At 37.2% G+C, this 13380-nt stretch overlaps 2 protein-coding genes across 3 annotated transcripts in view; one reads left to right on the top strand and one right to left on the bottom strand.

Moving 5' to 3' along the window:
* The window catches only part of fancm (FA complementation group M), a 45152-nt gene that overhangs the window by 3661 nt on the left and 28111 nt on the right, over window positions 1–13380 (top strand). The gene's annotated exons all lie outside the window — the stretch shown is intronic.
* soul3 (heme-binding protein soul3) lies at window positions 272–12188 on the bottom strand. Of its 2 annotated transcripts, none has more exons than XM_040041361.1 (5): window positions 11577–12188; window positions 4538–4632; window positions 3142–3283; window positions 2844–3027; window positions 272–2714 (listed from the first exon to the last, which is right to left on the bottom strand). In XM_040041361.1, the coding sequence occupies exons 1-5, from the start codon at window positions 11818–11820 to the stop codon at window positions 2543–2545; spliced, it is 837 nt and encodes a 278-aa protein (XP_039897295.1). In that variant the 5' UTR covers window positions 11821–12188; the 3' UTR covers window positions 272–2542. The 2 variants fall into 2 exon arrangements, with proteins under 2 accessions (XP_039897295.1, XP_039897294.1); XM_040041360.1 differs by having other exon boundaries at window positions 272–2735.

Consider the following 13380-nt stretch of genomic DNA (forward strand, 5'->3'; position numbering starts at 1 on the left):
GTTGTTTTAATATGTGCTATATAAATACATTTTGATTTGATTTGATGTTTTGAAATGGACTATGTCCTACATTTCAGATCTAAGCAGGGTGTGACACCTTTTATTTAATACACTTGACACCACAAAAAAGAGAGAATAGTCCCCTGGAGGTAAAATAAAAGTATAATGGGTCCTGGAAGCTATTTGCTTTGCAGCCTTAGGTTTTTCTTGGCACACCAACAGATAACACAATCTATTCCTCATGTTTTGTCTCTGCTGGCTCCTTTTTTTAATTATTGAAATAATCAAACCTCTCATTTGTTGTATTTGTAATTCATAATGCGCGTGTGTGTGGTGGGGTTAATTGGTAGCATATGAAATGATCTGACTTTTGCCCTTTCTCAGACTGTTTATTTAGGCTGTACTTGGCAAGGAGTAGAGTAATTTTGTCTGCAGCTACTTTGTATCCAAACAGTTTACATAGTAAATCTGGAGCTTTATCATCAGCTCATCTGACTCATAAGACTGGTCGTTATTTAATAAAACTAAATTCTTCATCAATATGCCAAAAGCTGCGCAGAGCTCAAGCTCCGTGTATGTCAACCTTGTAAAAACTTCACCAGAGTAGATTTGAAAAGACAGGAGACAAGCACATTTTTATTAAACAAAAAAAAAAAACTACAGTAGCTCATGTTGGTACACTTTAATTTTCACATTACATAACACTTTTGTAGAACACTAGAGAAAAAAAAAAAAAAAAAAAAAAAAAAGCAAAAACAAATTAAATCCAGACACTTGCAGTTGCTATGTAACTAGGTTCTCAGAGGGAATACCGACCTACACGTAACATGGCTTTGCAAGAGTTTACACCCTACAGATGTCACAGAGTATCATAGCAATGCTACAATCATTTAATGCAGAATAAAGTCTTTGGATTTGGATGCACTGATGTTAACCGGTTCTTCTTGAGATTACGACTGGGCAACCTCCCCAACCCAATACCAACTATCTTAATTGTAATGCTCTCCGTTTCACACAATGATCATTTTTACCTTGTACTTTCCTACATAAAAAAGAAAGAAAGAAAAAAGCTACAAAATGTTCTGGTAAAAATCCTCACACTGTGATAATTTGGCCAATTCTTTACCAGGTTTATCTCACTGGAAGAGAGATTCTCTTATTTCCAGAAGAGAAAAATCCCTGTTATTGCAAACTGCAGGGTTAGCTGGAGTTCTCAATTAATTTGTTTAATGATTTTATATTAAAATATAATGAAGAAAACCATCAATCTCTTTATAGACTCCTCTTTTGATAGAAGATGAGTTTAACTGAATCAGAATTGCGCCTTCTATTTTTATCACAGTTATATTCTCTTAACGAGTTTGCATCGTCTCTACTCAGCAGTGGTAGTATTTGCAATTGTTAGTGAATGATGACTAATACTAAAAAGTAGTTTTTTGTTTATTTTTAAAGCACAAAAAGAGGTACTTGGGTAACTACTTGTGTGTGTACAAGACCTGAAACATGAGGAATGCGTTACACTGCATTATTTTTGTAAGAGAAAAGGATGTATATAATCTATAAGTACTGTATGATTGTCATTCAGCAAAAAATAAATAAATATATATATATATCAGTGAGTGTTTCAGCATTTGGTTTGTAGAAGTGATCTGTGTGTTACCCCCTTGTCCCGTAGATTTACATTCAAGTGTAAACACACATGAACAAGTTACGTTCAAAAGTGCTTGTTTTCTAAATTAACATCACCGTTTGTGTCAAGCTTATTTATGGTTAAAGCCACTAGTTCAGGTCAAGATGGATGCTGCAGAATCCCCTCCTAAACTTTCATCAACTGAACGCACCTAGATTGGGTTAGGTTAGTGGCCCAGGTACTGCCATGTTGTTATGGTTATCTAATAAATATTGCACTTTTTACTGAATATGCAGAATATGCTGTGTGACTGTTATCACAAACCTATAACCTGTAATGAAGTATGTAATCCAGAGGTAAAGTAACAGTGGATCAACTGTGGCAGAGCTGTAAATGCCTCAATAAGCAAGAGAATGATGGCGTCATTCCATAACAAGACATTGTGGCTGCGCAACAAAAAAGAAGGGAGCACAATATGGCTGCATGTCCACCACGAAGCCTGACTCCTCTGCAGATGAGCAGGCTGTTGCATGTTTCTCACACCACTTAGTGGGCAGTGTGCTTAGGAAAAGGTTGTTAGCCATCTTTAAGCAGGAGTAAATGCTACGCTTCACCCTATCATCTGAGTAGTGTTCACAAGACTATGGCAGTGGTCGAGTTCAGTTCTTGTGTGCCAAATGATCTAACTAAAATGAACAGAAAGGAAAACTGACTGAGGTTGAGCTTGTTGTCATTTAAAGATGAAACCAGATGGTTCTGGAGTGTTGCTGGGCTGGTGGTCATTTCAGGTAGTAGTGGTGGTGACTGACGACGATGTTGCACCTGAGGCTGTAGCTAAGCTGGGGCAGTGTTAAGGGAGTCTTTATGAAAGTTAAGGGTCACAAGTAGGATGCCACGTAATCCCACTCTCCCTTAGCGCCGCTCTAAAAACCAGATTTCATTCTGACGGTTGTTGTGAGCAGGGTTGGTGTAGCCGGCCACGATGAATGAGTCGTTGACACACACTGCTGGAGACTCCAGCAGCTCGGCCAAGGTGCTTATCTGGTTTATGATGGTCACTTCATTGGTGGGACCGCTAAAGGCTCTGGAAGAGGGAAGGAGTGATCTATAAGTGTAAAACCAAGCACAAATTCTAACCTTAATAATCACTTACTGTAAAGTCAGTAACAAAAGGAGGGAGCTCATTTAGAAACGTTTTTTTTAAGCTACTAACCTCGTATATACAACAGTGGCAGGCCAGATCTCAATGACAATGTCGCTGTCGTGAGGTTGGGGGGGCTGGGCCTGGTGCTCAGTGGGAAGGTAGTAAGCCACAGTGACATCAGGGGACATTGCAGAATGATTCTCATCTGTGCGCACCACTGTTACAATAGGCAGCGTCATGCCCAGATAGTCACCTACATGTAGAAAAAAAGCAAAGTATCACTGTCAGGCTGATATAAGGAATAGCTTAAATCAGCTTGCCAGCCTCTAATCGTATGCATAAAACAGTCTCTTGCTTCCGGACTCACCTAAGGAGTTGTGTTGGCAGATGTATCTCATTATCCTCATAAAGCCATAGCAAATGCTCTGTTCATACGTCTCCTCACGCATTATTATACAAGCCCAGTGACCCTTTTCATAGTGGCGTTTCTCATACAGGATCTCACCACACTGACAAAGAAAACACAGACAAAAACATAAACATCCTAGGAATACTCTGGTAGACGGAGCAAAGGTTTTGACTGCTGTGGACACGAATGTCTGCAGATTTGCATATTTCAAGAAACCAAGTAAGGTGGTTGGCCTTTTAAGTGTACATAAAAGTAGCACGTCTTGTGAATATTAAATACTTCAAATCAAAATTATTTGTTTTACCCACATTTTCTTTCCTTTTTTTAAATAAGGTTACAGGTTTTACAAAGGCAAATTATGCACTCAGGTTTTTCTTTTTTTAATTGAGTCTTCACTAAGCTTTCCAAATAAAATTAACCTCTTATTTACTACAAAACTCCCTCAGTTCTATTCACTTGGTTTTTTTTTTTTTAAACTTGTTCTTAAATGCATAGGAAACTTTTCTTAAGCAGGTACAACAATCTTATTTTTCTTCACTTACGGTTGTGCGATCTGTAAATCTAAAATCAACTTAAAATGACAGCATGTTTTATGCCAGGATTCAGGAAGGAAACTGGACTCTGGATGTTAGCAAAATGTGTGATTTACAAGATGCCCAAAACTGCTCTAAGAATAGCGTGCCGTGACTGCCCTTTGTTTAACTGGAGTCTCCGGCCAAGTTTTAATGAACTAATTAACTCAAGTTAAACCAATTAGCCTATTTTATTTATACAGTCCACAAAGGACTTTAAACAGCTTTGGGTGACACGATCACTTTGACAGAAATAAAGATCTGACCCTCACACAGAGAAAACATGTATGTGACTGTAGATTGACATTTGTGTTTTTGTTTTTATTGGATATCTGTAGAGAGGAGTCGTTTACATGTAGGATTTATTTGTACAAATCCTACATGTGTTATAGTACAATTGGGGGGGGATTGTAATTCAGGTGTAATAATAATAATAATAATAATAATAATAATGTCAGACTTAAATATATAATTATATTTACATAAACTTGCTATGAGCTTAATCATGTTTAGGTTTATTGACAAAAACATGGCTCCACTCTATTAAGTAGTTTACAGTCTTTCTTATGTAGAGTATACTTAACTTTTTGATGGACCCTTCAAATACTTGGAGGGTATAAATATTCAAGTCTATTTCTCAGTGCAGATATGTTCCAGTCCTTTAAACTGGGTGACCTATTTGGCAGCTGCTCTCTTTTGTCATTTATGCAGAACATTAAAATGTATAGGAAGATGGTGATTATATCCATTTCCCTTGACAAAGTAGTAAAAGCCAGTGATACCTTCTCTTTGCGTCCAAGGAGGGTAAACGGGATCTGCTCTCTGTGACTGCGTCCTTGGTTATTGGTGCTTAGCTGTTGAATGGGTTCTGCCATATCTGTCAAACAGACAAACATAACCCGTTACACACAAAAAAACATGTCTATAAGATAGTTTGTAGCATGTTCGTAGCAGTTTGATACACCCAACTGAGCCTGTGTACTGGGAATTCAGTAACAGGCTTTTTCTTGATACCATATTCGGCCTTCCATGCTAAGGAAATTAAAATGCATTAATACAAATGTGTATAGTCACGCAACTCCCTACTATGATGTCCAAATAGTACATATTATCTCTTGCATTGTATAAAAATGTGCAGTGTGCCCTCTTCTCTGTGCGAAATGTCCTCAGTTGCAGTAATCTGTTGGCTGGCAGTGTTGTTAGTTTGAGGGAGAAAGCACTGCCAGCTGGGAAGAGCATTGAGCCAGGATGTTGAAGAGAGTTATGTTTATTAGAGCTGATGGAAGGGAACATTGACTAAAGCTGCCCAAGGCCAGGTATAGACTGGTATTAACTGAGAGAGACTACAGCACTGGCCAATGGTTTTGAAACCTTATTCACCTGCTCTTTTACAGCACTAGAGATGCCTTGGCACTTTGAAGTATTTTATGCTCATTCATTTCATTTAGTTAATTTATTAAACAAACAGAAAATGAATTTCAAAAAAACAAACAAAAAAAGACTAGTGTACACTCCGCTGATTACAACTACCAAAGGGCTACTTATCCTCAAACTTAACATCACTACAGAAATGAACAATCAAACACTAGGCACTTAAGGTGAATCCAATTCAATCACATTTTATCACTCAATATCATGAGGGCAACAAGGTCAGAGAGATGTGTGTTATTTAGGGGATCAATTACTTGGCAACAGAGAAAGCAGACTGATGCACATAACAGACAAAGAGTGTCTAAATATTTAGTAGGATCTCATGAAGCGTTACGCTGTGCAGTCCTGGCAAAAAGGTTTTGGCATTAGCACCAAACCTTTGACGTTCATATTAAATCCGTGACCCGTTCCTGCTTTTTCCACTTAAGAAATATTGCCAAACTCAGGACTATTGTCTCCACAACCGAACTGGAGATGCTTGTCCACACCTTTATTTCCTCCCGGCTAGACTATTGTAATGCACTTTTCTCCTGTGTATCTAAGGCCTCACTAAATCGGCTCCAAGCGGTTCAAAATGCTGCAGCAAGGCTTTTAACCCACAGCAATAAATTTTCCCATATCACTCCTATACTAAAATCCTTGCATTGGCTTCCGATTGGGTATAGATATAAGTTTAAAATCCTCACCTTTGCGTTTATGTCTCTACAAGGTGAGGCCCCCATCTATATCTCGGAGCTTCTCAAACCCTATTCTCCAAAGCGAACTCTTAGATCCACTGATAGTGGTCGTCTATCTATTCCATGGACTCGTCTGAAAACAAAGGGGGATCACGCTTTTCAAACCCTGGCTCCAATACTGTGGAACGGTTTACCCTCCTCACTACGCACCATCGACACGGTGGCCTCTTTTAAAAAAACAGCTTAAAACTCATCTGTTTAGACAGGCATTTGGGTAATATGTTGCCTTATTTTATATTTATATTGTACTATTGCTTGTTTGATATGCTTTTATATTTCTTCTAATATTGTTCGTTTGACATGTTTTTATGTGAAGCACTTTGTAACAGCGTTTTTGTCTTAAAAAGTGCTATATAAATAAATTTTACTTACTTACTTACTTACCACTAAATTTCTAATTAATTGCTAATAAAAGTTTTTGTAGCTTATGAAATCCTTGTTTTTCACTAGTTATGCAAAATGAAGTGGCAAAGTGCATTTAAAAAAAACCCCCCAAAAAACGAACTTTGTGCTGCAGCCAAAACAGCAACTGTACAGACAGGTTTCTTATTTACAAACATTACTGAGGGAACAAAAGGGAACAAAACTTCTTTGGTAGTCAGTCACCAGATTGTAATCAAAGAAAATATGCCATTTTTCAACATATGTATATATATATATATATATATATATATATATATATATATATATATATATATATATATATATATTTTTATGTGTTTGTTTGTTTATTTTATATAATTTTTTTTAATATTATATATATATATATTTTTATTTTTTTTTTTTTTTTTTTTTTTTTGAAATTTTTTTGTTTGTCGTTTTGCAGTTTCCTCATTCAATAGTTAACCAGATTTAGGAGCAGGGACCCAGAATGAACAATAAAATGTTTTAATTTCTAAAATTTTATCTACGACAGCCTCGCCCCCACCCTCACCAACACACGTGCAGGCATGTACTGATTGCACAATCAAGAAAACTCATCAGTTTCAATGGCGGGACTTCCAAAGCTTCTCAGTGTTGACGCAGAACAGTCAACACAAATGCTTGTTTTTGTACCTGAGCTTTCTAATCAATACAGAGCTGTAGTCATGTCCCACTTTCAGTGTGCCTCCTGTTCCACTAACCTCCGTTTCACTCCCCTTGTAGTTGCCAATTGTACATACATAACAAATTGCAACTTGTTAATCAAAACCATTTCATCACTTAAACATTTGTTATAAAGCATCAGGCTGGACTCAAATGAGGATGTTTGGCTGGAAGCAGGCCTGAGTAATTAATCAAAAATGAATCAAAGCCAACAAGAACCTCTAATCGATGTAATCGTGCTCATGTCATTGTTGTTTTAGTTATTTTGGTTTTAAATTCTGTTAATATGTCCCCCTATTACGTACTGTATGTGTTGCTGGACCCTTGTTCAGTCTGTGACATGGAAACCTCATGCATTTTTGGCTTTACTAAAGATCACAGAGAAACCAAAAACACTGCACAAAAATAGTTTCAGCAACTGAAGTTAGTAGTTAGTTTTTGAAGTTAATACTAACTACTAAAATTTTTGTAACAGAAGTTACAACAGCTTTAGTACAAACCTAGTAAGACCACTGCGTGAGCCAAATACTTCATTGTCATATTAGATAAGCAGACATAACTACTGAATTTGTTTTGTTTTTCTTAAATTTCATTTAAATTTGTGTGATACTGTCAATCTTAAGGGACACTATGGCATGTCAGCGATCAGCTTGGTTCATTGGATAGTCACTGATGTAAAGTTAAACACACCATGCAGTGGGTGTTGAGTGAGCTCAAAGTGGCATGAACATTCATCTTGTTTACATGCTAGAAACTCTTCATCCCTCCATCACAGCTGGTTACATCTGCTCTCTTGACCTCATTTTACTCTTCAGTGAGTCAATTATCATCTTTGTCTCCAGCATGAAAATTACAGTCTAAAGGACTTTCCTGTAGTGACATCAGGGTATCCTGAAAGAGTCGATAAAACAAACATGAAACCTCTAATGAAACTGGTTGCTATGGATACCAGTTACAGTATATTGATCAATGATGTGTTCATTCACCAGCTGAACATTGGCCTACTGGAAAATAAGAAGTGATTAAATGGTGCCATTGGCCAAGGTTTATCCATTATGGCACATTGCTTTTGATGTCATATCTTCATAAATCTCTGTCACTGAACTTGTGTGTAACTGGCTGGAAGGTAAGTGAAGAACAACAACAACAACCACCCCCCCCCCCCCCCCCATTAAATATCAAAAACATCTGGTCTGTTATCAGCATCGGGCATTTTAATAATCTGGTTACTGGTCAAATTATTACTATTTTAAAACAGCAGCACTGGTCTCAGTCCCAATTAGAGCAAAGCAGTTTAATGTGGCCTAGGCTTGTCCCCTTAGTACGACAGTGAGGCCACAACCTCAGTACCAGCATAGGCAAGGTATTTAATCCCCTCTGAGTCAGAAAGGCCCAGCAAGTGATTTTGTCCTCAATTAGTACTGCGGTCAGGGAACAGAGGGAGGAGGATGTGCCAGTCTGTTACTGGATTCCCTAAGGGCAGCCAAAGAGACAAATAGCAGATGGTTAGAAACTAAATGATTGGGTATCTAAAGGTGATAGTAGATAATTAAATTCTTTGAATTGTTATAAAATATAGTTTTCCTAAGTACATCTAATTTTCTTAAGCTCCTTGCCACCACATAATATTTAATAAAAACAATTACTTTTGTTAAATAATTTGAGTTACACATATACTGAAGTATAGACAAGAGGTTACATGTAAACTGTATTCAGCCTAAAAGAATCCATGTATTCTGACATACAGAGGCTGAACTAATAAGAAGCCTGTGATTTGGTTTAGTGCCCCATAGGGCAGGCTTTATTGCTGTCGAGCAGGAATTAAAATTAAAAGTTTATCTGATCTCAATAGGCTTATTGTTCAGGTCTCTGTCTCCAAGATCTGCGATCACCAGTGACTTGAAAGACTTCTGAGTACGAGACTACTGTTTTTGTTGTCGGCTCCTGCCGAGCACAACGTCTGAATTCACATGCTAAAATCAAACTTAGAAAACTAAAAGTTTGCAACAGCAGAATGAACTGAAAAAGGTAAGATTACATTTGGTTGTGTTTTTTTTTTTTTTTTTTTTGCATAGAGCAATTCTGAGCACGCCTGCATAAAACCCACAACCAAATGTAATCTTACCTTTTTATGTTTTAACCAGATCCAAAGGATAATGATGAAGACTGTAGTCATGGCTAAAGATTTTGGAAATGGGAACACTGCCAGAATTAATTTTTAATTTATCTGAATACAGGGTTTTGAAACTCGTGAAATCCTTGTGTATGTTCTTCATTTTTGCAGCTGCCAAATTCTTTTTACTCTGTTATTAATTAGGGTTTTGTATATTCAATATTAATTGCATTTGATTTAAAAAGTGGTCAAGGCACAAACAGGAAAATTCATGGATTTCTATCAACTAAAGTTCCACAGACTCGTTGCCTTTACTGTATGTGGACAAACCATTTTAACTTAGTCATCCTGCATTCTGAGCCAGGAAAAACCAGGCAATCCAATAGTTTTCCAAATAAAATAATGGAATGCTAATAGAATCGAGAAGACCTGATTGAATCAGTGACTAAAATAAACCGACCCTCTTTTGCCAATTTGGTGTCAGAATTAATATTCTCAGTGGTTAATACTTCTAAGTTAAACACAAAGCAATGTTGCAACTTAAAATTACATCTAAAGACTGTATGAGGCATGTGTGTTTGTGTGTGTTTTGTGCCGGACATGCTATGTGAGGAACAGTTTAATAGCACATTCAAATCAGACTCAGCATCTCAGTTGTTGCTTAAAACCTAAAACCATGAACAAGGCATTCTTGAGCAACCCTGATTACATTATAAACACTTTGTAAATACATCATGCACACATAAAAACACATTTCCATATGGACCAACAACTGTGTTGTGGTCGTGAATATAGAGCACACTCCTTAGTTCATCTCTCATCCTTCTGCTCGTCTAACTGAGCGAGTAAATGAACAAGGAAATAAGAGTCCTACACCTGCATTGTTTTGTATGATTTCAAAAATCGTTGTACATATATAGCAGGTTATGTGTGTGTATCACCTTTTAACAATTGGTTTTCGGTGTTCTCTCTTTTCCAAATTTCAGGGGAAAAAAAAGACGTTTTTTTCTATCAGGTCCAGGTATGACTGAAAATTTTTATTTGTGTTGATAAAGCAACGCAGGTGTACCAATGCACAAGTTAAAAAAAAGCACCTATCACAGCCTGTGGTTGAACAGGGCACAAGTAAACAAAACATTGGTAAGGAAATATTAGTGACTGTAAACAGAGTTGATCATTGTGGGTTAACAAAGTGCAAATCCGTTAGCTTTATTTCATGAATTCTATGTCAGACATATCACACATGTGGTTATTGTGAGGTTAAAAAAAGGTCCATTGTGAAATCACAAATACAGTCAAGCTCATGTTATGATTCTTTGTTTTTATACTTCTGTAACTTTACCGAGTTATTCCTCTAACAGGGATATAGTGCTGAATCAAGCAAATAATATATATAAAACCCTGTTAGGCACATCTAACAGTGTGAGTGGCAAATGTGTCTGTCTAATTTGCAAGTGTACACTTTGTATTTCCCATCAAAACAAAACAGCCTGTCATCTGCCATCAACCACACAATTTGTTTTTGTCTATGACCAACAAAAAAAGGAAGCCAAAGCATCTCTATTAATCTTAACACAAACTCTAATATTACTATATTTACTACTAGATCAAACAGACTATTACTACATAAGTATTAAATTTGTTGCCCTGACCTAATACCTCTATCATAATATCACAATGTCTATAATGTTGCAAACCAATATTATGAATATTTTGAGTTGTAAGCAGACAGATGTATATGCTGGACTGTTTTATGTGCCATACATGGTCCATGATTTTGTAGCAATAGCTGAGCCTTACACACCATTTATTTGATGTGAATAACTCACTATACTCACTGTGCCCCCTGTGTAAGAGTTAAGTGTGGCTTTACTATTGTGACAGATGGACTATTTACTCAAGTAGGCCAAAGGCATAAATCTGCAAATATTCAAGCATAAAAAGTAGTAGCCATTAAAACAACAGATTTTAAGCCCTATACACTAAATCTCTTACTGGGGATCCTGGAGGCCCCATGGGCAAACTGTAGGAACCACAACTCTGTGTGCCTCCTATTGTTTTTCCCGTTTAATTACAACCCTTCTGCCCGAAAGTTTTGTTTTTTGTTTTTATGAACTAAACACATGCTTGTCTGAAATTAAGAAATGTTCTGGCTGGAACAGGTTTGTCTATGTCCCTAACCGGAATCTAGGTCAATGTACGTGGATCCTTCAACAACAAAAAAATTGAGTGCCAAAATTAAACATCCCTTTAGCTGTTGTTTTGACTTGTTTGCCGCTCTTTCTATCCCTCACATTAAAGTTTATAAAAGAAACAGGAAGAGTAGGCTACTAAAACTACGAGGCTAAAAGCCAAGGTGTATGTCAGCTACGTTGGCATGTACCTTTTTGGTTTTTAACAATTCCCCCAACATCATTTCTGTATATAAATATAGATATATATGTATATTTTCACCTTGAGAAACTTCCACTTGGTGTCCCCTCGCTACCTCCTGCCAGTAATGTAGCAGGCGGTCTGGATTTTCGTCTTCCTCCATGGTCTGGCCTTCTTCTTCGAGACTCCCATTGCCAGAGTCTTCGGGCTGGTCCTCCGAGAAAGACTCCAGGTCCTCCAGTGTGATCATCCCGTGTCGGTCGGGGCCGCTACCGTCTCCACTACTAGGACCGCCGCCACTCATCTGGCAGCCACCTCGGTCCATTTTTTTTCTTTGTAAAATTGCCTAGTACCTAATGAGATAACTGTCTCAAATTAATGGGCAAAAGAATAAATGCTTCAAAATCGTCCGGAACGACGATTTGCTCAAGCGCTAGTCTTCTTCCTTCTACGCGCCGCGTTGTTTTTGCTTGTCCAGATTAGGACAACCTTTACTTTATGGTCGACAAACCAGGCGCTGCTAAGCTTCACCCGATGCACATAGCCATGTTTGCATAGCTGACTTATATACGACTTAAACGACGCATTTTCTTTCACCGGGAGCACTTTGGAGCCGCTGAAAACAAAAAAAGTCAACGTCTCTTTCGCTCGTGCGGAGCACCGTGACGCTTCCCTTGTCGTCGCCGGAGGTCAGCGCTATGTTTATAGAGATGAGGGCGGGCCGTAAAACCACGTGATCTGTGGGCTCCCACAACCCCCACCTCCTCTCCTCACACCCACCAAGACCCCCTACCCTTACATACCTCACCCAGCAGTTTACCTAGAAAGGTTTAGCTAATGGCAGCATTAAAAAAAATGCTTTTTATAGTAATTTTCAAGTTCGTTTGTAGCTATTATTTACTAATTAAACAATTAACCTTGGAGTCTCTATGTGAAGTAGCTATGTAATTAGGCTATGTATTTGTTGTTTGCTTCTCAAATAAGCTGCAAGCAATTTTCCCCCCTATTTTCAGTTAATTCTAAAATTGTTTTCTTGCTTAATTACAGAGTTCTTTCTATAATTTATCTTGTAGTCTCCCAAGGACATGGTCACAGCATGTAGCTTGATTGTGACTGACCATGACATCAATAATTTCAATTACAGTAATTGTATTAAAACAGAGCAAAGCCGTGAATTTTTTCATTTGAGAAGCTGACATTTTAACTGACCTTTTAGGAAGAGAAGATGCATTTCTAGCATACTGTTGTTCTTTTTATTTTTTATAAAATGTATTCCTTTCACTTTAAATTATACTTGTTCTCTTATTTCAGTTACATCTTGATTTGGTTACATTTTGGTTATTTTTTATGTATATATACATTTTTTAACTAAAAAATGTATATGTCTCCCCTTTTCTATTAATCAGTCAGAAAAAATGCTTTCTAGATTGGTATTTAAAATGTTCTACTTGTGTAATAAACTTCCATTCACTGTCAGCTTAAAGGATCATATATTTTAATGTATTTTTCTGTCACAGTAACAGCTTTGCATTTCATTATTGTGTATTTTTTTGCATCCAAATGCTTAAAGAAGTTGATGACATCCTTGACCTTAAGAACGCAATTTTTTGGCCTGCATTTACATCTTTGCCGTTTATTTAAAGCAAGCTATAAAACCTATAAAAGAGTGATAAAAATGTATTTTAAATAGTAATCAGTTCTTTTCTTTGCTAGATCTTTTTAATATTTTTTTTTAATCTGTAGTCTTTCGACAGATTTTTTTTATTCCCAGGCAGTGGATTATAAGCACACGCAAATTTGTGCGCTAGGGGACTGACTAGGCAGGATTTCCTCTGATCTGTGTCACTGCAACAGCCAGCCACCATGCTGCACCCTTCAACAGGCA

This window comes from Simochromis diagramma, unplaced genomic scaffold (genome assembly GCF_900408965.1).
Source record: "Simochromis diagramma unplaced genomic scaffold, fSimDia1.1 OVJJ01000304.1, whole genome shotgun sequence".
Classification (NCBI taxonomy): domain Eukaryota; kingdom Metazoa; phylum Chordata; class Actinopteri; order Cichliformes; family Cichlidae; genus Simochromis; species Simochromis diagramma.